The sequence below is a fragment of the Centroberyx affinis genome, unplaced genomic scaffold, assembly GCF_046629955.1.
Source record: "Centroberyx affinis isolate AG114_WGS23_722 - 3 ecotype Tasmania unplaced genomic scaffold, CSIRO-AGI_Caff_v1 ptg003472l_1, whole genome shotgun sequence".
NCBI classification, from domain to species: Eukaryota; Metazoa; Chordata; class Actinopteri; order Beryciformes; family Berycidae; genus Centroberyx; species Centroberyx affinis.
In genome coordinates this window covers 22,123-48,587 of record NW_027281433.1, presented here as the reverse complement: position 1 = coordinate 48,587, position 26,465 = coordinate 22,123, and the positions used below count along the sequence as shown (strand labels likewise).

General features: G+C 41.6%; 1 protein-coding gene across 4 annotated transcripts; it reads right to left on the bottom strand.

Annotated features, from left to right (window-relative positions):
* Positions 1 to 315: 315 nt before the first annotated feature.
* Positions 316 to 26,465, bottom strand: cep43 (centrosomal protein 43). Of its 4 annotated transcripts, XM_071539566.1 has the most exons (20): positions 26,334 to 26,465; positions 25,441 to 25,494; positions 25,294 to 25,348; positions 20,571 to 20,659; positions 20,019 to 20,156; positions 18,871 to 18,900; positions 17,508 to 17,564; positions 17,293 to 17,363; positions 16,837 to 16,898; positions 14,207 to 14,268; positions 13,879 to 13,959; positions 11,082 to 11,135; positions 8,762 to 8,979; positions 8,159 to 8,212; positions 4,874 to 4,957; positions 4,121 to 4,233; positions 3,273 to 3,347; positions 1,939 to 1,972; positions 1,599 to 1,686; positions 316 to 508 (listed from the first exon to the last, which is right to left on the bottom strand). In XM_071539566.1, exons 1-20 carry the CDS (start codon positions 26,415 to 26,417, stop codon positions 428 to 430), a joined length of 1,584 nt encoding a protein of 527 aa, XP_071395667.1. In that variant the 5' UTR covers positions 26,418 to 26,465; the 3' UTR covers positions 316 to 427. The 4 variants fall into 4 exon arrangements, with proteins under 4 accessions (XP_071395667.1, XP_071395669.1, XP_071395668.1 ...); XM_071539568.1 differs by lacking the exon at positions 4,874 to 4,957; XM_071539567.1 differs by lacking the exon at positions 8,159 to 8,212.

The following is a 26,465-nucleotide window of genomic DNA, read 5'->3' as shown; positions in this document are numbered from 1 at the left end:
CTGGAGCCTGGAGCCTGGAGTCTGTTTACTGTACCAGGAACAGAAGACACTGACTGACGTGACGCCACGCCTTCCCAAACAGCCAAACTGGTTGCAGCTTATCATGAGTTAAGTGCTTGTTTCAGGAAGGAAGAGGAGAAGAGGTGTTGTCTTACCGATGTCCATGTTTTTGAAATTATACAACAGGATTAACAGAGTTCAATAACCCAGATACCGTGAAACTCGCTCAAAATACTTTACATTCAAGTAAGAAAAAAACTAAGTTATATAGTTTTCATAAAATCAATGAAATAACAGTCTGCTAAAACCATCCTCTCAAACAGCAGTCATTTTATTAGCTCCATGAATCTGTACAGACATAAATATTGACAGTAGAAAGAGGTGCATGATGGGAAGGTGAGGTGAGGTGGCTGATGGGAAGGGAAGGTCAGGCCACCTCCTCCATGTAGTCGGCTCCGTGGCTCTGACTGAGCTGAGAGACGCTCAGGTCCTGGGTGCTTTCATCAAACTGAAATTCAAAACAGACAGTCAAATTTTTACTTTAAATTTTTTTTTCTTCTTATTTAACGATTGAAAAAATATCCTCGTTTCTGATTGGCTGAAACATGGTGGAAGCGACTGTAAAGTACCTGATGAACACCTGTGGCCATTTAACAGTTCAGTTAAATATTAATGTTAAAGTTAAAACTTATATTTAGCCACCATTTAGTTGTTCCACCATGCTGTTCAACAACTATACAACTATAGGAAGCAACGGGGCTGATGGGAAATGTAGTCTTAATGTGGAGAAACACTAGAACTAACAATACTACTGGAGTGAGATAGAGGAGAACAATCACCTCCACCAGGCTCTCACTGGTTTACAGTCAGTATACCAAGATAGCAATATTTGACAGTGACATATTGATCATCATGATACACAGAGAACATTTAACCCTCCTCCTCCCTCTGGGGACCCACAGACCCCAGAGCTATACTTTTTGTCATATCTCACAGGTGCTTTATTCTATCATTCCAATGTTTCATGACTATGTCAATCAATTTGTTCCTAATGACTTAATATCATTGTTTTCTGTTTCTGTTTTAATTAGTGCTTTTTAAAAATACCAATGTATTGGAGTCCAGTCAAAAGCACCCAATTCCACCTATGCAGTTTTAATAGATGGAACTATTTACTGAGTTCATGTTTGCCATGGGTCCTAATTTAAAGTAGCACACACTAATGGGGGGGGGGGGGGGCACTCTGTCAGTCATTTTGAAGGAGACAGACAGATGCAGCAGACACAGATTTCCTCATGTGCTCTGTGACCCTAAATACTGCTCTTCCTAAGGTCAGATGATGTTCAAAGTCACAAATACAATACATCATTTAATTAACTGTAACTTTCCTATAATAATAATAATCAGTTTTTTTTTCAGATGACATTAATTATATAACTAATAATGTTTTGAGAAGAAATAAGTTAACGTTTTGCTATGATGGTTGTTTCTTACAGTAGTTTATTCAGTCAGTAGTCCTTGTATGTTAAATATGTTGGTGGGATGAGGGTTAAGCAAATCCCCACTGGGTGACTGGATTAATTTCAGGGTCTGGTCACCTTCTCGCTGTTGTCCGGTCCCTCGATGGAAACCTCCTCGATCTCCTCCCCGATGCTCAGCTCGCTCTTGGAGAGATCCGAGCGATGACTGCAGGAAACCAAAAACACACCGTCAGACCGGTCCGGCCAGCACTCCCATGACTGGCATCTGGTACTCCGACTTGCTTTGTTTCTTTTGTGTGAGATGGTTTTATAAGCATCTTGGGTCTTTCCATCTCACCGGCATGAGTGATTTTTTTTTCTCAGTGTCATATCAGTTTCATATGTGCTAGGAATTACACCCTAAACTCTATGTAAAAACATGCAAAAGCATTGAAAAATGACATTAGGCCAGCCTTACCTGTTAAAGTCATCGTCATATTCAACATCGTCATCTGTGGTAGAAAGAAGAGTTTTAAAAAACGGCGTGTAAAGAAATATTCAGTGTGTCAACAGGAACGTAAGGCAACTCTTCACTGTAGTCTACTCATTTTTTACCAACAGGACCCAGCAGGTCCGAGTGAACCAGACATCATCTGAGTCTAAAGTCATCAACACAGGTGTTCCTCAAGGATGTGTGAGTTCCCCAATTCTGTTTACATTATATACAAATGATTGTACAAGGGTTAGACTGCCATCTTGGGACTCATGGATACAAACACTGACATTTCTGGCTATAGTTTGGAGGTTAAAAAGTTTGTACAATGGTGTGATGACCATCATCTCATTGTAAACACTAAGAAAACAGAAGAAATTATTTTTGATCCAGGACATCTGGGGGATCATTCTCCACTACTGGTCCATAACGCTTGTATTACCCAGGTTCATTCTTACAAACACTTGGGTGTACATATTGACTGTAATCTGTCCTGGAATGTCCATGTGAATTCTCTATGCACTAGGATCCAACAGTGACTCTACTTCTTGCGAAGACTCAGGGTGTTTGGGGTTGGACAGAGGGTAGTGATGTTATTTTATCATGCTGTGATAGAGAGTATATTACGTTACGGAATCTTAGCTTGGTTTGGTAACATATCAGTTAAGTTAAAATCACAAATAAATAGACTGGTCCACACAGCAATGAAAGTGATGGGGGTGAGGGAGCGTCCCTCCCTCCAAATGCTCTTTGAGAAGACTGTAGTTAAACAGGCTAGGAAAATTATCGCTGACGCCTCCCATGTCCTGTATCCAGAATACAAACTGATCCCATCAGGTAAATACAGGAAAAGATACCTGAATATGTATAAAACTCCTTTCATCCCTCTATCAGTGAATCTCCTAAACTCAGGACATAAGGAGGGGGTGGAATGAGGGGCTGTGTTGCAGGTACTTGAATGCACTTATGTCTGCACTTGTTTGTGCTATGCACTTTGTCTGTTACTGCACTATAATTGTATGTATTTTTATTTGGCAGCCTTTATGTCCAAGACAAATTTCCCTAGGGACAAGTAATCTTCAGTCTTGATTCTGTTTTAGTATTCATTTGTTTAACAGTAAAGGAAAATACAACCACTGTATTGAGGATCAGTCTCTTTGAAATAGTCTCAAATAGTAGTAGCAGTGCTAGTCTATGTCCAGACTGTGGAAAAATACAGGAAATCAGACAGGAGGCCAATACACTTTCATGTCACTGAGACTGAACTGGGTTTACATTAAATAAGTCGAGCACTAAACAGCCAAACCGGCCCAGCGTACCCAAAAGCAGAGATCCAGTTTTATCGTTCATCGCCTTCAAGTCTCTGGCTCCCTTCTCTCTGGAGTTTGAGTTTCCTACAAGGAGCCAAGACAGGAAGAAAACGTCAGACTGGGAAGGTCGAGACAAGTTTGGTCCAGTTAAGATAAGACACAACCTACCCATACCTGCTCCTGCAGAACACACAGCAAGTCTGTGCAACAACAGAATCCAACACTTTGCTTTCTTTAAACCAGATTTTACTTGACCACAATCAGCAGCTTTTTGTCAGAATTTCTGAAAATGGGTACTGTAGCATAAAGCAATAAGGATGCACTCAAACAGCCTCAAAAACAGGACCAGTAGAGTAGAGTAGAGGACGGATAAGGTGGAGCAGAGAAGAATAAAGAAGACGGCACAGAACAGAGTAGAATAGACTATGATAGAGTTGGGTAGATTTGAGCAGAGTACAGTAGAGCAGGGTAGAGTGGGCCAGCGTAGAGGCGAGTAGAGTAGAGCAGAATAGAGTCGAGTAGAGTAGAATAGAGTAGAAGACGGTAGGTTAGAGTAAGGTGGAGCAGAGAAGGAAAGAATAAAGAAGATGGCATAGAACACAGTAGAATAGACTACGGTAGAGCAGGGTAGATGTGAAAAGAGTACAGTAGAGCAGAGAATGATAGACTTGAGTAGAGTCAAGTAGAGGCGGGTAGAATAGACTCGAGTAGGATGGAGGAGAGCAGACAGGCTACAGTAGAGCTGAGTAGAACAGAAGAGAACAGAGCACAGTACCACTCCTACTAACTACCCAGTTCTTCTATTTAAACTGTTAAGACTATTTTAAATAAATCAGTGTGTGTGGTTTTATTCTCACCGTTGCGGCTGTGGCTGGGCTCGGAGGTGCTGCCGGCCCCTCCGGGCCTCGGGCCGTCCGGCTCTGACAGGGAGCCCGCCGGACTCTCTCTGGCCCCGGACGCCTCCATCCTCCTGGGAAACAACCAGCACAAACTCTGCTTCAGTCTGGGCAAACACACACAGCTGCTAGCTCCACCGACAACTAAATGGCCTCCAACTGACGGAAAACAGTGAAAATCTGTGGTTGGGTCTCCATCCAAGGATTTTTGTGTGAATTATGATGTATTGAATTAGAAAAGCTGAACATCAAAGCCCGAACAAACAGACTGAAGAACAGCTTTTTCCCCAGAGCTGTAGCCTCCATTACATACATGTAACTTGTTGTGCAATACATTTTTATTATCTTGTTTTTATCTTGTTATCTTGTTTTTATCTTGTTCTCTATTGCTGCTGGTCACTGAGAGTTACCAAACATAATTTTGTTGTATGCCTACAATGACAAATAAAGTGTATTAAGTGTCTTAAGTGAACGGAAACAGCATATTGCAATAAAATGCAATTTTCCCAGTACTAATCAATTCATTAAAGACCCATTCCATTTTTCCGATGGATGAGTTTTCAATTGTAGCTCCGTTTTTCATTGCTTCAACACAGCTGACGGAAACGCATCTGATTTGCGACAATTGAAAAGTTCAGGTAAATTTCACATAGTTAGAGAGAGAGAAGGAGAGAGAGAGAGAGACAGGTAGAGAGAGGGACACCTGTAGCTCACCTGGGCTCATGGCTCTGTTTGTGACTGTGTTCAGAGAGAGGATCGTCCTTCTCACCCTCTGAGTCACTGGCCAGGACAGACAGACTGAGCCCAGAGAGAGAGAGACAGAGAGAGACAGAGATACAGAGAGAGACAAGACATAAGAACAAAGTAAACACTCAAAAACACACACACACACACACACACATACTCACACACACACAGAGTACTAAGCTACTATGCACACCCATGCAGAAAGTAAGTTTAGGTGGAAGTCAGAAGGTTAGTTAAAGGGAAACTCCACTCTAAAAATCTGAATTCATGTTATTCCTGCCATCCGGGACAGTTGAGTGTTCGGCAGAGAGTTGTTCGTGTTCGCAAAGTGAAAAACGAGAGTGAGACAAATCCTAGAGCTGCTTCAACACTGTGTATTTGTTTATCTTCTCATCTATATCCTGTATCATCTTCTCTGCTGCTGCAGCGATCCAGTTTCCCCACAGGGATCATTAAAGTTTCATCTCGTTGGCAGTGAATGGTAATCTGACTCGGTGGAGAAAGTGAGAGCCTCCAGGGGGATTTTACACTGATATGGACACATGTTTCTCTTTTGATCTTTTGATTCACAACCTCAAACAAACCATGTGTTTGTTCATGTGAATCCACAAAACAGTCATTCACCACCAATGGAGCAGCTTCAGGTTTTGTCTCTTAATTAGAGTCTCATAGCAGATACTAAGGAATAGCAGATATAATTTTAGGGTGGAATGTCACTTTAACTGCATGGTAGCTGTGAACAATCTGTTCCATTTCTACGCAGACAAATCACAACATAAAAACCGATGACTCGTTTTTAAAGCAGCAGGCAAATGGCCCAAACTGCCCCCCCTTCTCAAATGCATGCTGGGAAATCAATCAATAGCAGACATAACACAAATGATGGCAAATGTTTGCAGTTGGTAAGTTAGTCAACACTACAAGTAACCAATATCTAGTCAAATTTAAACATCTAGTTGGCTGCTAAAATAGGGAAAGTGGCTGGTGCGTTTTGGAATCGACCACCCACTGTGTTGTTAATTACATTAATTTAACTTCCTGCCATGCTAAGATGCGAGTCGTCCGATTGGACGGTGGACGGGTCGACCGTGCAGACTCACTCGTTGAGGCTAGTGCCTCGCCTCATGGGGGAGACGACTGGCCCAGAGAAACACTCCTCCCTCAGAGACACAACACTGTAGGGTTAGGAAGGGTGAGGGACAGGTAGAACAAGGCAGGAAGGATAAGGTAGGGACAGGTGAGACGAGGTAAGGATACAGAGAGGATGAGGTAGGGACACAGGGAGAAAGGGCAGACAGGTAGATAGGTAAGAAAAGGTAGGTAAGAAAAGGTAGAGAAACAAGAACATGGACAATAAAGTGGGGACACGGAAACAGGATGAGGTGCAGAACCAGGTAGGACAGGTAAGACGAGGCAAGGAAACAGAAAGGATAAAGTAAGACAAGGTAGAGACACAGGGAGGAAAGGACAGGTAGGCAAGAGTAGGGAGTCAGGAAGACAGGTAGGACAAGTTAAGGACTCAGGAACACAGGTAGGGCAAGGCAGGGATAAAAAGACAGGTGAGACAAGATCAGGACACAGAGAGGATAAGGTAAGACAAGGAAGGAAACCAGAGAGGCAGGGAAACCGGGACAAGGAAGATAGGTAGGATAAGATAACACAGGGACAGGTCAGACAAGGATACAGGCCACAGGGAGGATAAGTTAGTTATAAGAGTAGTATAATAGTAGTAATACTATAATAGTATAATAGTTAGTTATAATAAGACATGGTAGGGAGGCAGAGGGGATGAGGTAGAAAGAAAGGGAGACAAGGAAGGGACAAATACAGATAAGGTTGGGAGCCAGGTAGGACGGGTAAGACAAGGTATGCATACAGGGAGACAAGGAAGACAAGGTAGGATTACGGGGACAGGTAACATAAGGTATAGACAGAAATACCGGTAACACAAGGTAGGGAATCGGGGCAACAGGTAGGATGAGGTAGGGATACAAGGACAGGTAGGACAAGGTAGGGACATATGGTCAATTACGCAAGACAAGGTAGAGAGGGACAGTGAGGACGAGAGGGAGACGGGGACAGGACAAAGCAGGGAGTCAGGAAGACAGGTAGGACAAGTTAAGGACACAGGGCGACAAGGACAGGTAGGACAAGTAGAGACAGGATGTTTAAGACAAGTCAGGGACACAGGAAGACAGGATGAGATGCGGAACCAGGCAGGACAGGTAAGACAAGACATGGATACAGAGACAGGTAGGACAAGGTAGGGATACAGCAACATGTAAGACTAGGTACAAGATGACATGGAGGACAAGATAAGGACTCGGGGATACAGGTATGGGGACAGAGAGATATAAGGAAAGGTAAGACGAGGCAAGGACACAAGGACAGGTACGATAAGGTTGGGAGCCAGATAGGACAGGTAAAACAAGGATACAGGGACAGGTAGGACAAGGTAGGGATACAGCAACAGGTAAGACAAGGTAGGGACACAAGATGACAGGCAGGACAAGGTAAGGGCTCAGGGGTACAGGTAGGGAGACGTAGGGATATAAGACAAGGCAAGGACACAAGGACAGAGGTTGGGAGCCAGGGAGGACAGGTAAGGGGAAAAGTAAGTCAGGTAAGGACAAGACAGAGAAACAGAGAATAGGGAAAGGGAAGGGAAGACAGAAGAAGAGAAAAGAAGGGAGATAGCACAGGTAGGAAAGTCCAAACTACAGAGAAGGTACAACAGAACAGAACGGAGCCGAGCTCTGACCAGGACTGGGCAGGATCAGATTTAATGTAATGGGATTCCTATAATCTGATTACAAAAAATGACAACTGTGATCAGGTACAAAGTACAAAAACGCAGTCAAGAGATTATAGGCCAATTTATACTTCTGCGTCAAAGTTCCGCCTTAGCTACGGATTACGTGACTAATTGCGAATGTTTTCAGGAGGTAATTAATGATTTGCAATGGATCAATTTGGAACATAGTCCTCCCAAACCTGGCTCCAGCTAAGGGACGGGCTGCTTCATATAACAGGGCGTCTGCAGGTTTCATCAAGGTAAATACAAGACTTTTTAAGGCCAGTTAGAATGAAACACAACTTTTAATTTTAATTATGATTTCAGACATTTAAAAACTTTTCAGGACCTGCAGACATCCTGTACTACTGAGGTACAGATGTCATACAAACATCTACCTCCTTTTTTTTATTTTCTGCCCATGATAATGTCCTGTGATTTTACAATAAGATACTTACTCTTTCTGACTGTTTGTTCTCACGGATGTATCCTTGTCTCCCGAGGGAGAAGTACTGCTTCCATAGGCGGCAATGGAAAACAGAACAGAAAATCTCACCCTTAATCTTTATAGACCAGACAGTGAGTAGATCTGGGACTGAATTTTGCTTCTCTATGTATCCGAGAAAGAGAAATGCTGGCTAAAACACCTATTTAGAAATTAAAATTAGCTCTGCTTTCATAAATGCTGACTGTGATTTGCTCAATACCACTGCATTCAAGATAAACTTCCATTATTGTCGGTTAGGTATTTGCCACCAGTAAATTGTATATTGATCCTAAGAGAGGAGGCACTCAGCAGAAAAAACAAGCTTGCATGGTTTGCTGTCATGTCTTACAGATTCACTTTCACTGTGTTGTAGTAGTTTCTTTTCTAAGCGTATGACAGCCAGACATAAATACTGCTTGCTGATAGTAGTGGCTACAGCTACTTGTCATGACAAACCTGCACAAAATGCAATTGAGGCAGTGTTTTTTATGACAAATATGTGCAATAGTGTGAACACAGCCATAGTTGGTTCTTATTTGTTCTCCTGGAGGCCAAACCATTCAGATCTCCTCACCAGCCGTAGGTCTTCTGTGGTTTGGGCAGGGGGTCGTCGAAGAAGGAATCTCCATCGTCTGGGTCCTCCTCCACCTCCAGCTCCAGGTCCAGCACCCTCTTCAGGCCGGTGGAGGAATTTCTGCTGTCTCCAGACGCCTCGCTGTGCCTGGATCCCAGCTGGAAGTCTCCTTTACCCAGAGAGTTTACACTGCTGTCGCCGCGGTTCAACTCCATGCCCTGCTCAGCAGCACGACAACACAACATGCAACACATACAACAGAGTAGGTTCATGTTCAAGTGTTGCAATGGTCATACATTTGGCAACCTTTAAGGTAATGTAGATGGGTAGCGATCCTAGCAACAAGCAACAAAGTGAGCCACAGGGTTGAAAATCTATCCAGACTTTTCTTGGTAACAAGATGCTGCTATAGGATTAAAGTAACTTGGGAACTGTTGCCCAACAGCGTTGCCCAAAACGTTGCACTGTGCATCACTGCCTTCAGGCCCATGATCTACAGGCAGCAATTTGTGTCAAGGTAGTTGATAAACTTTGTCAGCAACTATGACCGATATTTTTCATGACATACTTGTTAATAAAGCCAGATAGATTTTACACAACGGTTAGTTTCAACCAAGTAATCTGTGAGGTCAAAGACACATTCCAACCATGCTGATAATTCCCTTTACTGGTTGCTATGCTAACTCTTGTGATAACCATGGAGCCCATGGTTTCCTGTTTTCTTATGTATGTACACTTCTTTGGAGAAAACGTTTCAGTAGCAACACAATGATGGGTCATGGGATTATTGCAATTATTCATATAGATTTTGTCACAGTTGTAAATCCAAATCCCTGTTGCTGTTTGCCGATCTACATTGCCTTGAAGTGTTGCGTGTAAATCATGGGTTTTGGCGTTTGTTGCGAAGATTGAACTGCGTGAACTATCCAAACAGGCAGGTTAGTGTTGCAGGTGATGAAAAATATTACAGATCCCCATCATAAGTGACTTGGGTCTAGTGTTCTGCTTTCCCAAACCAGTCTTAGCAAAGTTAAGTGGAATATAGGGCTGCACAATTATGGCAAAAATGATAATCCCAATAATTTTGCTAAATATTGTGATCACAATTATTAATCATGCTAATTTGTCTCAGATTCAGAATCTTATTACATTTTTGCAACTTATTTTCACTTTTTTCAGTACAGTATTTCTAAAAGTAGCAGCAGCTAGAAAGTCTTGTTTTCACTCTTACTGTCTTACTGTTCTTATTGTGTCCTTATTTACTAAATTGACATTTACTGAATGCAATGATAAATAAGAACTACGTTATTACTTTGGGGCGTAATTACTTTATTACTTTCCAGATGCCAGACAATGATCCACTATTAGGAACTAAAACTTTTTCAGTATTTTCCTCTCCAACGTCGGGCTGATCCGTTCTTTTTCACTTTGCTCATCGCTCCGTTATTCCAAAGCTCTATGTAAGATTTCTCTGCCGCTTCTCCATCTGAACTTTGGTTTTCGTCACATGATGCACACTGAGCATTCAAGGGATGTGATTGGTCAGGAGTGATGGAAGCACTTGATATACCACACTGGGACTGTCAGGGGAATTGGAAATATATTGCAGAATCACACAATCATAAAATCATGAAAAGATAAAATCACAGTATACCATTATCTACAATTAATTGTGCAGCCCTAGTGGAGTAGTTAGTAAGACATGCACATGAGGTACATTTGTGGTGAATCTCGGCAGTGGAGAGCATTTATCTGTATGTGCGTGTATGATTAATATCACTGAGACAGCCAGCTCATTGGTTTTATAGCAACAGCAAATCAGGTCAACCATGGGACTGAGCACTGTGGGCATATACATCATCACTCGGCAGCCTTCCTACACACTCTCTTTCTCTAAATTACCCCCACATCTTAATTTCTGAAAATGATTTGAATATTTAGGGCAGTGTTCAGTATGATGTCTGCTAATAGCGTCTGGGCAACTGTCAACTAGGCCATATTATTCTATAGATGATTGTTCTCCCCAATAATATCACAATTTGTGAAATGAAAAAACATCTAAATAAAACGTGCAGTCATTGGTATGGGGACTGAATAAGATTTACTGTACTTTTACCTTTTTGGACAATTCACAAACTTTTCAAAGCCTGGAAATTATCAAATTAATTATCAGTGATTTGGATTGTTTTCACTCTCTGTTCACTCTGTTTTCACCACTAGGCAGCAAGTGATTTTTGTTGTGACAGTGACTAACAGCACAGTACTGAGAATCCCAAGGTTGAGCTGCTAATACCTCTACTCTACTCTTCATGCTATTTACCTTGGCAGCTCTCTGTTCCTGTCCTCTCTGCTTATGGCCTTTATACCTGGGGATCTGGGCATGAGAGTGACAAGGCAGCTATCAGATTCTGGAAACCTTACAGTGACTATCAGCTTCTAGAAACCTTACAGTGACCATCAGCTTCTAGAAACCTTAAAGTGACTATCAGCTTCTAGAAACCTTAAAGTGACTATCAGCTTCTAGAAACCTTAAAGTGACTATCAGCTTCTAGAAACCTTAAAGTGACTATCAGCTTCTAGAAACCTTACAGTGACTATCAGCTTCGAGAAACTAGAGTGACTATCAGCTTCTAGAAACCTTAAAGTGACTATCAGATTCTGGAAACCTTACAGTGACCATCAGCTTCTAGAAACCTTAAAGTGACTATCAGCTTCGAGAAACTAGAGTGACTATCAGCTTCTAGAAACCTTAAAGTGACTATCAGATTCTGGAAACCTTACAGTGACCATCAGCTTCTAGAAACCAGAGTGACTATCAGCTTCTAGAAACCAGAGCGACTATCAGCTTCTAGAAACCTTACAGTGACCATCAGCTTCTAGAAACCAGAGTGACTATCAGCTTCTAGAAACCAGAGCGACTATCAGCTTCTAGAAACCTTAAAGTGACTATCATCTTCTAGAAACCTTAAAGTGACTATCAGCTTCTAGAAACCAGAGTGACTATCAGCTTCTAGAAACCTTAAAGTGACTATCAGATTCTGGAAACCTTACAGTGACCATCAGCTTCTAGAAACCAGAGTGACTATCAGCTTCTAGAAACCTTAAAGTGACTATCAGCTTCTAGAAACCAGAGTGACTATCAGCTTCTAGAAACCTTACAGTGACCATCAGCTTCTAGAAACCAGAGTGACTATCAGCTTCTAGAAACCAGAGCGACTATCAGCTTCTAGAAACCTTAAAGTGACTATCAGCTTCTAGAAACCAGAGTGACTATCAGCTTCTAGAAACCTTAAAGTGACTATCATCTTCTAGAAACCTTAAAGTGACTATCAGCTTCTAGAAACCAGAGTGACTATCAGCTTCTAGAAACCTTAAAGTGACTATCAGATTCTGGAAACCTTACAGTGACCAGCAGCTTCTAGAAACCAGAGTGACTATCAGCTTCTAGAAACCTTAAAGTGACTATCAGCTTCTAGAAACCAGAGTGACTATCAGCTTCTAGAAACCTTAAAGTGACCATCAGATTCTGGAAACCTTACAGTGACCAGCAGCTTCTAGAAACCAGAGTGACTATCAGCTTCTAGAAACCTTAAAGTGACTATCAGATTCTGGAAACCTTACAGTGACCAGCAGCTTCTAGAAACCAGAGTGACTATCAGCTTCTAGAAACCTTAAAGTGACTATCAGCTTCTAGAAACCAGAGTGACTATCAGCTTCTAGAAACCTTAAAGTGACTATCAGCTTCTAGAAACCACAGAATGACTTTCAGCTTCTAGAAACCTTAAATTGAATTTGATCTTCTAGAAATCTTACAGTGACTTAACGTGTAGAGACCACACAGTGACTATCAGCTTCTAGAAACCACACAGAAACTATCAGCTTCTAGAAGCCACAGAGCAGTAGCTTGCTAAAGCAGAGCCTTGGGTTTGAGGCAAACTACAGGAAAACTACAGTTCACTGACCTCTTCTTCCTGCCTCAGAGAGCATGGAAACAAAGGGTTCTTTTAACATCAACAGAGTCTTAAAAAGCCTTTCGGACTTGATTCTTTGCAGATGTTACAGCAGATTTGTTTCTCTTGCATCATTACTGCAGTAAGTTGGATCTGGTATCAGGGAGATTACAGCACAAACCTTGGTGACACTTCACTTCTTTCATGAAGCCAGTCATACTTTAAGACTATAGGCATTACTCTCACATGATCAGAAATGTACCTGCATTGTAATGTATTAAGACATGTACAGCAGTGTGCGCATTACAGCATATTATTAAATGACTTTGTTTTGTTTTGCTTTATACTCAATTCTGATTGGCCAATGAAGACATTCTGAGGTCTGTTATTTCTGAATAGTCCAGTGCAATTTGTTGATTTTTAATCAAATTAACTATCTGGTACCTCCTTATAGCAAAAGGGATCACTGCTTGGTTACTGCATGTCAAGCTAGCAAACTGTTTTAGCTTGTAGAAAAATAATTTTAAATCAACATTTCGTGTCAAATAATTTATGTCTTTGGTCATTTGCTGTGTAATAAGCAGGATAATGTACAGCGAGTCTTTGCTTCACGTTGGGGTCTTGATTCACCTGTTGAGACTTATTTTGTGATAATGACCGACTCGTTGTACCTTAACCCTGACTTATACGATAAGTCATAATCTCATAATGTGCTTATGAAGCCTTATAATGCTTTTTGAGCAACGCTTCAAGCAAAGTGTTACCCAGACCTTTGTATTTTTTTGAATATAAAATCTCAAAGCAGTTGAGAAAATAACATCCCAATCATGTTTAACAGTATCAGTTCAGTTCCCATGATGCACTCCTGCATGCAACAGTAAAGCCTCAGCTGTAGGGCCCTATGTTGTCCTTTTAGCGGAAAAGAGGAATAAAGGTTTAAAAATGGATTTCAGACATGAAAAAGGACAGACAAATGATTACAGGCATCGTTAGAGTGTAAAAACACAAAGCAAACCCGGGCAAAATAAATTCAGAAATGGGGATAAATAGAGATCATAGGGCCGTACACAGGGGATTAAAGGAGTTATTTCATGACACAGCAACAGAGCGGTGATGAAAGACAGCTGATACTTGGACTCTAACATCGGGCGGTTTAACCAAACGCACCTTACTGGCGAGCGATGTGGCGATCTTCTCCTCCGTGAAGCGGCTGGGAGGATGGCTGAGCTCAGCAGAGTCCTGAACCACCTGAGGAGGGACGGCACCGTGAGACACTACCAGGGCAGGAAACACATATACTGTATATCCACAAGCTACACAAGCTGATGGATTTAAAAAAATTCACAGGCCAATCAAACAATTCTTAGGACAGCTGATACTTTTCAAGTATTAATAGCTGCATAATAGATTTATAGAGTATATGAAGGCTTTAAGAAAACACCATGACAGTCTGGAATCAACATGACAAAGCAATATATCACGGTCTGAATCTCACCACGCTTCTGCACTGAGTGAAGAGACGCTGATACAACCCCAGAAACTCCTGGAAGTCTATCGCTGTGGAGAAACCAGAGGATTATCACCATGAGAACCAACTGCAGACATCATTTTAAAAATATATATATACACATACATTGATTAGTCATCAGCACATTAATTTAGAAAAGGCCTCTACTCTGCATCCTCCATGGTTTCTCCACCTGGTGGATCTGGAGGGAAATCTGCTGGATCGCTTTACGGCACAAAACAGGAAGAGGTTCTGTTCTGCCAGAGCAAACGGAGCTAAAGCTGAAAGAGTTTCTGGCAGCAGACACTCAGTGCAGATTTAAGTATTAGAACAGCTAAACACAGTTACTCTCATGGTTCAGTCAGATTTCAGGCTACAAAGCAGCAGGAAGTCATTCATATTCAAACTACAAACTCCAGAGTGTAAAATGTAGCAGCTACAAACTGAAGTTCAGCTGCTTCAACTTTTTTCCACGCTCTGATGATGCAATGAAGCACGAACCAATCAGAGTAGGGTAGTAATTAGGGGTTTATTGTGTTTGTAGGTATTATTATTATTCTATCTTTCTTACTAAAACTGCCTTCCCATGCATGAAAAATCACCAAACTTAGCTCCAGTTCCCTGCCAGACTACACTCAGTAAAGTCTGGGGCAAACAGTCCAGATGGTGGCGCTACAGCAGCGGTCTAAAGTTCAAAACTTGATTAAAAAATCATAAAAAATCAACAATCCATACAGCTGTGTAATTTTCTGAGGTTAACAGCCCAAAACTTTCATACACTGGTACCTAGACTAAATTATGAAGTCCACCACTCTGTTTTTATTAAAAACTGTAAAACTAATTAAATCTAACTAGATACCACATACTTTGCACAAATTACATGAAAATCACTACAGAGCATCATAAGACCTGCCCAAATAAAACTATCGTTGGGTTTTTCATTTAATCAAAAATTGAGCCAACAGCTCATCAAAATGTCTGACTGTAAATGGTATTGTACACAGCCACGGTTTATTGCTGCTTACTTGATGTCCAATCTTCATTTAAAAACATAGTAAATATTTTCCTGTCTTGGTAGATGAAACGTACAAAAGTACAGATATCTTTATGTTGTCTAGATAAAATATGCAGATTCTCAGAATCTTATCTTGAAAACTGAATATTTGACACAAGTTTGAACTCTGCCTTAATATGGGCAGATCTTATCATGCACCCTGCTGGCTGCCTCAGTCATGTGACGCCTCCTCTCTTCAGACCACAGACAGATAAGTTCATGACTTGCTCTTGGTGTCAAAGGTTGTGAGTTCAAGTCCTGGATGATCCTGAGTAAATGTGCTTTGTTTGCTGTAACTCTCTTTCCTCTTAACGCTGCATCCGGCCGGCCCGTCCGTGACCACTTGCAGTCTTAGTATTTACTTTATTGTTATTTACTTGATGAATTATTTCAGTTAACAAGAACGATTATTTGCCAAATGAAATCAAAACGAGAAAAAAACAAAGCTACCACAGTATGACATTATTAGTTGCTGACTTTTTTCTCTTTTTTCCTTATTGTGGTTTTTTTTCCTTATTGTGATTTGATCTAGCTGACTTTTTATAGAAGGGTGTTAAGACCCAATTTCTTACATAAATTTAAGATTTCTTCTTTTCCTCTAACTTAATACAATATTTTTGAACGTAGGTGATGTAGATTTTGATATATGGGATGTTGTATCTGATATTTTTGAAGTATGGCTTTTGTACTACTGTTTTTTTCTCTATGTATCTGTTTTCTATGTACTTTAGAAAACTACTTAGTAGGCAGTCATGAAACAAGCAAGAGAAAAATCACTGCGGACTCTCAGCATCCTCTTCTCTGAATACAAACCTCTGCCATCAGGAGGAAGAGTCTGTGTGTCAAAGTGCAAATCAAACCTCTGAAGCTCTCGTTTGTTCCAGCCTCCATCAAGCTGCTGAACTCTAACACTGAATCTTAGTGCAACAGAGCAATGTGCAATAAATACACAAGCACTTTAGCACTTGGCACTTTTGCACTTTAATTCCTAGTTTCTTTTTAAGCTGTGGTGTTGTCAATGTCAAATGTATAGTAAAATGTCTTCCTTTTTTTTTTCATGTCTTTATGATGTTATTTTATGTGAAGCAACGGATTGTAGCACTGTGCCCGAGACAAATTTCCCCTCGGGGACAATAAAGTTTACTCTGCTCTACTCTACTTTATTGAATTGTTAATTATTTTTGGATGTTTATCACCCTGGGCGGTTTGGATGGTTAACCACACCTGCCATCATAGAGCTTGTCAGCCTATGGGTGTGCATGGTGTATAAATATGGGCGTGGTTTCCATTTTTCAAACATGACCTGACGAAGATCCAAGTAGGATCGAAACGTTTATCACTATTAAATCTTTGTGGCGTGGAGCGAGTGTGCAGGCGTTACACAGTTTTCTGATAGCCTCGCACCTACGTGATAATTACTCTCCTTCAGCTCGGTACAGCAGACTGGCAGCTTGTGTAGCCTGTAATCTGAACGCATCTTTAGGACAGTCATAAGTAGGAGCTAAAAACACTCACTGTACAGTAGAAGGTAGTAGTACTAATTAAAATACTACTCCAAACTTACTTTTACTGAAGGATTTGTCTGCAGCTCTGAGCTCATCACTGATGAACCTCTCCAGCATGTTCCTGCAGGTTACAGACAGACAACACACTGCATGGTGAGAACAGGACTAGACTAATGTTGCATTACTGTACAACTGATCAGTGCTGTACTGGCTGTCTATGGGAAGCCTTGTTTCAGTGGAGAGTTTTAGTTTAGTTTAGAGTTTAGTGTCAGCTTTTCCAGCCTGAGAAGCAGAAAACTCTGGAGGAAACACTGAATATTTTGCCATGAAAATGATCAGTTTTAAAGATACTGAATCAGAACAAAGCATTGGTACTAGCCTTCAAACCAAGATCACATGAACCCAAACTACCTACTACATGCTAACAACATGTACTACACAATTAAATTACCTTATTGTTTGCATACATATCTTAATATCATATCTATCTATCTATCATACTGCTGTAGACCTACTTGCTAAAACTGGGGAACAGATCTGTGAAGACAGATTTCAGGTCTTGTTGTCCAACTGAGCCACTTCTGTCCTGTAAGAGACAGACACAAATCAACTCCTCAACAAACCGGGCTGTGATTGGCCAGAAGACGACTGATTAGATCAGCCAAAGTCACCCAAACACACACACACACACACACACACACACACACAGTTTAAGGTTTTGGACATTCACCCTGTCGTAAGAGTCAAACTTCTTCCTGGCGTCTGCGGTCTGTTTTGGGGAAAGTTCCTATATGGGGACAAAAAGGGAAGAAGGTTCATGTCAAGGCAATAATACTGACAGCAGTATACATCTAAAATGCTATATATCCATTTTGAAAAAAAAAAATGTTACTTCATGTTCATTTCTCAATATAAAAAATTGAGAAATAATAATACAACCTTTAACATGTTTTGAGTCCACAGTTATGGACTGAAAATGGCTGATAACTTCAGTAACGTAAAGATTTGAGTTTTCCTTTCATGGTGTCAACAGTCATTTTGTCAGAGTCGGTGTCACATTGTTCAGATGGATTTCTCATAGTGGAAGCAGACTGTGGCTGTGAGCTGACAGGCTGTCGGTGCAGCAGGTGACAGACAGGTCAGGCAGGTCAGGCAGGTCAGGTCAGGTCAGGCAGGTCAGGTCAGGTCAGGTCAGGTCAGGTCAGGTCAGGTCAGGTCAGGTCAGGCAGGTCAGACTGTGATGTAACAGTAAACCTCAGGGAACCACAGTTTGAACCAACCTGCTGCACTATTTCTATTATTATTATGGTTGTAGTAACATTATTGCTAATATTATTATTAGTAGTAACAGTATTGGTAATATTATTTGTAGAGGTGCTAGTAGTAGCAGTAGTATTATCATTGTTAGCAGTAGTAGTAATAGTATAACCAGTACTAGTACGAGTAGTAGTAGTCGTAGTAGTAGTAATAGCTCCAGTAGAAGTAGTAGTAGTAGTAGCAGTAGTAGCAACAGTAGTAGTAGTAATAGTTCCAGCAGTAGTAGTAGCAGTAGTAGTAGCAGTAGTAGTAGTAGTAGCAGTAGTAGTAATAGCTCCAGTAGAAGTAGTAGCAGTAGTAGTAGTAGCAGCAGTAGTAGTAGTTGTAATAGTTCCAGTAGTACTAGCAGTAGTGGAATCAGTACTAGTAACAGTAGAAGTTAAGAAGAAGCTTTAACAATCCTTGTAGGGAAAAGTATTATTAGTTAGTATTAGTACTGACAGTGATCTGAAGATGATTAGTAGTTAGTATTTATATTGATAGTGATGTAACAGTACTATCAGTTAGTATTAGTGCTGATCGTGATCTTGGAGCCATGAGAGTCTCTGCTGCCTCACAGCAGAACAGAAGCAGGACAGGCAGACTGATCAACAGGAAACCCACGCTCTGCCTCATTCATCTGAGTAGTTCCACTCTAACGTCACTCTGCTGTCTGCTGACCCAGATACCACCCTGCAGGGCTGAACCACACACACACACACACACACACACACACACACAGACACACACACACACGCGCGCACACACACACACACACACACACACACACACCTCACCTTGGGAATATGTGCAGGCTTGTCTCCCTGCTGACAGATCAGTGGGTCAGGTTCACATAAAGAGAGAGAAAACAATAGAGAAATTAAGATGACATTAATTTTAACGACATTAATGCAGCAGTGGGACAGGGGAAACATTCTGATAAACGCCACACCAACACACACAGCTACAGCTGCTGTTCAAAATGAGACTTTTATAATAGTAAAGTTTCCAAAGAAAAGCAGTTTTAGCATTTTATCACTACAACTGGGAGCTGACGCACATGGAAGTAAAATAAAAATCCCCAAACTCTACAGGTTAAGGCTGAATGATTATTGCTAAAATGATCTCATTACAAATCATGATTATTAGCCTTGTTGACATGGGAACCAGCATTAAACCTCTGACCTCAGAACAGCCGTTCATTACCAACTGTTTATTTAATATTTTCTGACTCCATCCTCAAACTCACCGATCCAGAGGAGTGACCAAGTCAACTTCGCTCGAGTCCCAAGTCAGTCTCAAGTCTTGAGGCACAAGTCTCAAGTCAAGTCCCAAGTCTAAATGGAGATTACCAAGTCGAGTCCAAGTCATTAATGTCAAGTCTCAAGTCTAAATGTAGAACAGCAAGTCAAGTCAGAACAAATCAAGAGTCCAGTATCAATTTAATATCTTAAAGAAAACTAAATATCTAGGACTTTTCAATGCAATATGGTTTTAATAGGATAAAAACTTGGTAAGAGCATCATGAGTTTGATTTCTATAATCAGTTTCAACTTCAATAAATTCAATCATTCCATACAAATTCAGAAAACAGAATTTAAATTCAGTCGTCTGCTGGAACAAATCTCATCACTTTCAATCTAAGTCATTTACACAAACACAAGATCTCAAGTCAAGACTTTAGAAACCTTTTCAAGTCATCAGAGTACAAGTCAGAGTCAAGTCCCAAGGCACCAGAACCCAAGTCAAGTCCAGTCTCAAGTCTTCTCTTCATGCATCAAGTCGAGTCTCAAGCAATTCAAACTGTGACTCGAGTCCAAGTCACGTCTTGTAATGTTACTGATCTAGGAACTGAATCTGATCCTCCTGCCGACCTCTGACCTCTGACCTCTGACCTCACTCGGGACTCGAGCCTCATCGTGTCGGCCCTGCGGCGGAGCCTCACCTCGCTCAAGATGGCCGACTTGTCCTTGTGTCTTCCCCTCCTGGCCAGCTCCAGCAGCAGAGGAGAGTTCCTGTTCACCTCGGACTCGGAGAAGCCCAGCTCTCTGCAGACCTGGTCCCTGCTGTCCAGACCGTTCAGCTGCAGGGAGGAGGACAGAAACACCTGGAGTCAGAGGACGATGAGGAGGAGAGACTTTCTCCAGCTGAACTAGACTAAATCACAATATCTTCTATTTGGACAAAAGCATGATAAACAGCTTCGTCTGATCTGTCACAAATCTGAGAATATTTTTATTGTCAGATCTGATTTTGTCCAGAACTCCATGACTGTCTGTATTGTAGGCAGAGAGATAACAGAGAAACTATGATCAGAACAGTCATTCTTCTACATTCTCTAACTGTGTTAACTTCTTGTAAATGAAATAATGGCAATGTTTAACAATTCATCAGTTTGCTGGGGACCCCCTGGAACCCCCTCAAGGACCCCTGGTGGTTCCCGGACCCCACGTTGAGCACCACTGTCCTCAGTAGACAGCAGCAGTTGGAAACTCACTGAGTTGATCTCCGGCTGGAAGACGGCGAGCGTGAAGTCCAGACTGAAGACCTGCAGGAAGTCGATGATCAGACTGGCGACCAGATGGCCTGATGGGAAACAAACCAGCCAGAACAAAACGGCACATTTAGAGCTATTTCAAGAATGTCAAGAGCAGCTGAGTTTTACTGTGCGTTCACGTACAAATTTAGTTTAACACAGTTTAAAAAACAAGACATCAGCACCCAGCCCTGGAGGAGAAGCTTTTATATCAGAGTGACTGGTTTCAGTTTTGGTGATTCTCCTGCTGGTGATCTCAATTTCTGAAGTAGGGCCGGGCGATAATTCAATATTATCATTTATCATCTTTCAGTGGAATCATATGGTGATGATATGAAGATATTTTGATATCGTGACACATTTCTGCTGTCTGAATTGATGATGACAAGCAAATTTTACGTAAAAACTCTGATAAAATGAGGTATGGTAGGAATATTATTGGAATATTTCTCACACACCATCCGGTTCAATGAGATGAACATTAATTTGATTATTTAACGTGATTTTGCATACATGAACCATATCGTGATATATATTGATATCGAGAAAAATCCTTATGATTATCATGATATTGATTTCAACCATATCGCCCAGCCCTACTCTGAGGCAGCACCTGCTTCACCCTGAAAAAAGAGGGTTCTTCAAGCGTTCTTTAGTTAGCTTACTGGTTCTACGTGGAACCAAAACGACTCAAAGAACCGTCTGATTTGTTAAAATGAATAATTTGATAAATCAGAGTAAAGAACCCTGTGTGGCTGTTAAAAGGTTCTTTTAATCTGGCTGGACTGGGACGTTTCATACGTTCTTAACAGGTTCTTTACGGCACCATAAAGGGTTCTGCTGTGGTAGAATTCATTAAAGAGACATTTTCTGGTGCTATACAGCAGTGATTCTCAACCTTTTTCATATCAAGGACCCCTAATGTAGTCCACATTAGGTCCACGGACCCCCATTTGAAGAGATTTTGTCTCTCTGACCCAAATCTGAGAATATTTTTATTGGAATTCCACTTCTATCTGTATTGTAGCTAGAGAGATAACAGTGAAACTGTGATCAAAATAGTCATTCTTCTACATTCTCTAACTTCTTGTAAATGAACAACAACAATTCATCAATTTTCTGGGGACCCCCTGGAACTCCCTCAAGGACCCCTGGTGGTCCCCGGAGCCCATGTTGAGAACCACTGCTATACAGAACCCTCTTTGTTCAGAGTGCAGTCAGACTTCTTCAGAGGAACATTCGGTCTCCTTCACATCAGCTGCAGCCCCACGGCCCCACGGCTCCCTCCTGTGGTGAGAGGGACGAACTGAGACCTGAACCAGGTGCAGCTGCAGGATCTGAGAGACTTACAAACCTCCAGGGAGTCTGCTTTGGAAATTTGGTGATGCTGCTTTCAGCCTGAGAGGATCTGAACATATTGATATTTTTAAACGTAAACTAAAAACTCATCTATTCAGTCTGGCTTTTATAGTGTTTTATAATTTTATGGTTTTAGTATTTATACTTATTTTATTTATTATCATTATTATTTATTTATTTATTCTATTTTATTAACATTTTACTGTTTTACTATAATCAATTTATTTTGTGTAGTATTTCATAATTTAAATTTTATTGTTATTTTTATTGCTTGTATTATCTTTTATTGTTTATCTTTTATTATCTTAACTACCCATCTTTTATTGTTGTCTTATTCAATTAACTTTTTTGTGGGGTTTTGGTTGTTTTGGTGTGTATTAGTCTCTGAATCCATTTTTAACATCCAACGTTTTGTCAGTCACTTGTAAAGCACTTTGAATTGCATTTGATTTGTTTGAAAGGTGCTATATAGATAAAGTTTGATTGATTGATTGATTGATACTTCTAATATCGGTGAAAACCCGTCATCACCGGACAGCTGCTCTTTCCTTCCAGAGCAGCAGATGGATCAAGGAGCTGTTATAATGAGACTAGTCCAGATCCTGAGGTGTTTGAAGCAGGTTCAGTCCAGCAGGGATTAGTTTCGGTTCAGCAGTCTGGAGAATATTTTAGATTTAGTTGTGATTTGTTGTCACAGCCTTTTGGCTCTGAGAGGGAAATCACAGGCTGAGGCTCTTTACAGGGAAGAAGAAATCATATCCCGCCATTTTGAATAATTTACACAATGAAATGAGTTAAATACCTAAATCGCATGATGTGATTGCCTATACAATCACATCTATAGGCAAAATGGCCTATAGATGTGATTGTAAATAAAATAATAAAGTTGATTGTAAATAAATCTTTTTTGCACATTTAAGTTATCTGAAATGTTCTCCCACAGCTGCTCTCCCATCAGTTTTGTGTTTCATGTGAAGAAATGTTTCTGTTCCTTCAGTTATTTTCTGTGGCTCAGCTGCAGTGGAAGCTGCTGTGGAGCCGAGCGGCCGATCACATGACCGATCACATGACCCATCACATGACCCATCACATGACCCATCACATGACCCATCACAGTTTAGACCCCAGTCATGTTCCCTTTGTTTCAAAACACGAGATAAAATAAAAATAGAAGTTTGACAAATCAGCCGGCTGCGTTCAAAGAGCCGAGTTCACTGGATGAGATTAGATCATTTAAAATGGCCGCCATCACATCAGCCTCGATTAATTAGGCTAAAAGACGTACAGCCTAATGCTAATTAGATGGCTCGCCTGTTGTTGTCAGACTTTGTGTTGCATAGCAACCAGAATCCTTGTGACCTTTGACCTTGCACTCTCTGTTAGCAGCGACGCTCCAGTCTGATCACAGCTGGAGGATAAAAATGTTCACCAGGCAGCAGCTGCTCTGCAGCCAGAGAGTTCAGACAGAAAAAACATCTGGATGGAACCAGGTTTGTTTCTCTTGATTAAACCTGCGGGGCAGTTCTCTTTCTGCTGGACAGCTGACTTTATGACTTTATGACTTTATGACTTTAGATAGATAGATAGATAGATAGATAGATAGATAGATGCCGGACAGCTGACTTTATGACTTTATGACTTTATGTCTTTATGACTTTAGATAGATAGATAGATAGATAGATAGATAGATAAATAGATAGATGCCGGACAGCTGACTTTATGACTTTATGACTTTATGACTTTACTGGTAAACTTCTGCTTCTAGCGAGGTGCTGCCTTCTGTTCCAGTGGATCAGGGAGACTCCTCCCTCACTCACACAGTGGGACAGAGAAACATTTAAGGTTTTTCCTATGGAACACCTCAGTGCTTCATTAAAGAGTAATGTCAACTTCTTTTATAATATCTGGCCCTTCCTTGATCATCTTCCTGGTGATGTTGTTGGCCTGCTGCAGAGGGGGCGCCCGCACTTTCCCACTGAGCACAAGACGTGATTTCAACGTCTCCTCTATGCTTTAGCTCTCATATCGCCCAGGATCATTACAGCTATGTATAGACCTATTTTAGACCAAATAAACTTTCACTTTTCAACCCCATTTAAACTTATTTATTTATTCTTGTTTTGCAATTTGGCAATATCTGTGTTGTCTGGTTCTTTGTTTGGTTGTGTAAAAAAATTTATAAAATATTATAAAAAAAAAAAAAAAAAAACATCTGGATGGAAAATCAGCGGGGGGGAAACCTCCAGCAGAGCGACCTGAGCCGACATGACAGTCTGATGTTCAGCTGCTGCGGAGCAGAACGTCACCTGAGGAAAATGACGGAGTGAACGAGAAACTATTGACCGCGTGCCTGTTGAGCAAGGCACCGAGCCTCAGCTGACCAGGCCGGCTGGACCAGACAGTGACTCCAACCCCCCTTCACCCGGAACACCGCAGTGAGGTAGAGGTCTTCACAGGTCCACCCGGACCCTAGGATCCGAGACCCGGGTCCACGTTTTATTATGGTCAGTCGGGTCCGGGTCGGGTCCCGTTCTATTACCGCGGGTCCCGGGTCTGTTTATCATTATGTGTAATACCCGAGTGGATCCCAGAAGACCCGTGATCAGCGCTGATCACGTGACGGCCAGGAGTTCGGTCCTCCTCATCTGAAGAGCCAGACGTGACATCACGACCAATTTATCACCACAGGAACGCAAAACTGACCAATAGAAACAATGTCCTGCAACTATTGTTTTAATCATCCATTTAACATGCAATTTAATTTCCTTGTCACTCAGCCTATTGTAGCTACTCAGCTGCTAGATTCCATTATAGAGTCTCACTGCCATCTACTGGACAAACTGTAGAACGGCACAACTCGGCAAGTCTTTCTGTTATTTTGATCTCCTTTTATTAGCCTATCATATGTTGTATCCCACATGATAAACGCTTTTAGCAGGAGAACGCCATTTTTAGTAGCAACTTTAATTACCGGGTTTGTCGGGTCTCTCTCCTCTCGGACATGCACCGGGTCGGGTCTGTAATATCTCGGGCAGAAACGGGTCGGTATATATATATATATATTTTTAAAAATCATCGGGTCCAATCGGATCTCGAAACGAATTTCCCAGGTCCATTACGGGTTCGGGTCCGTCATTTTGGACCCGTGAAGACCTCTACAGTGAGGGAAGCAGGGAAGAGAATTCACCTTTCTGTTCACCAGTAAACCCTACAGCTCACTAGCCCACTCACTGTTTACCAGCCGAAGTCGGTCGGTTAGGAGCCAGATATAAAGTGTCTGTTATCAGCCGACCTGTGGAGGCCGGGCAGGCAGAGATCCACTCACCCTCTCTGGTACTGAGGCATTTCTTCAGGTTTTCATTGACGAGCGGAGTTTTGTTCTGAGGAGGAGAACGAGAATAAGAAGTGGAAGTTAGCATGAGCAGGTTGGTGCTGACAGCAGACAGGAGCTGAGGCCGACTCCATCACTCACCTCCACCTTGTCCTGCTCATCCATCGCCAGAAACACAGCAGCTCGCATCTCCGCCTGCAGGGGAGAGAGGAGGAGGAGGAGAGACTGATGTGAGAAACAAACACAACACTGTCTCACCAAACTCCTGTCAAATATCTGGCAGTTTAACGCTCATTAGGGATCTCACACACACACACACACACACACGAAAACTTTCATGAAATATGAACAGCCGCTCTTCACTTCCAACACACACACAGTCTTGAGTCAGGTTCTAATCAGGTCGTATGTTAATTCCCATAAGAAGGGAACATTACAATTAAAGATCTAATGAAACAAAAGTCCAAGGCACTCTTCTCCTCCTCTTTGAAAACCTTATCCAAAGTTTTTCAAAGAAGAGTGCCTTGGATTTCACTTAAATTACACTCCAAACCAAACAGCAGCTTCTTTGGAAGGTTTTTTTTTTTGGACACTTTGCACCATTTTTTGCAGTTTTTCTTCTTTGTTCCATTATAGATCTGTTATTGTATGTTGGCAAGATGTTAACTCCATATGTGAGAAAAGAGCTCACATAGGGGCTAAGTGCTAAATTAAACTTGAAGAAAGTGGGAGAGTTAGCTAGCTGGAAACCACAACGTTAGCCTACGACAGAATAGCTAGGTGTGCTAGCTAGCTGTAGAAGACATAAACCTCTTTGTTCTGGAACTGTCGAAATCACTCTCAGTAACTTCATTTGGCGCGAGCATCATTAAAGTGAAGTTTGTTAGCTAAAGCCAACCGACAGGAGGCTGTTAGCTAGTTAGCTGACGTTAGCTTAGCTAGGCCCAGCTAGTGTCGCCAGTCTAGTCAGCTGATGCAGCGCGCGCCAGATAACCGGCTCGGTACCGTGACCGGTATGTAAATCAGACTCAAACCTTCAGTTTGTTCAGCACTCCGTTGTTCTCCAGGTTCTGGATCAGCAGATCCCGCAGCTCGGTGTCGTCCTCCGCGGCAGACATGTTAGCTTGTTAGCTTGTTAGCTTGGTGTGTACAGCGGCTACCAAGAC

Coding starts and splice junctions, on each gene's coding strand:
- cep43 (XM_071539566.1), bottom strand. CDS start 26,417: ATGTCTGCCGCGGAGGACGACACCGAGCTGCGGGATCTGCTGATCCAG. Junction 20,660..25,293: donor ATGCCTCAGTACCAGAGAGG/GTGAGTGGATCT, acceptor GTTTCCCATCAG/GCCATCTGGTCGCCAGTCTG. Junction 4,958..8,158: donor AGAACAAACAGTCAGAAAGA/GTAAGTATCTTA, acceptor CTCTGGGCTCAG/TCTGTCTGTCCTGGCCAGTG.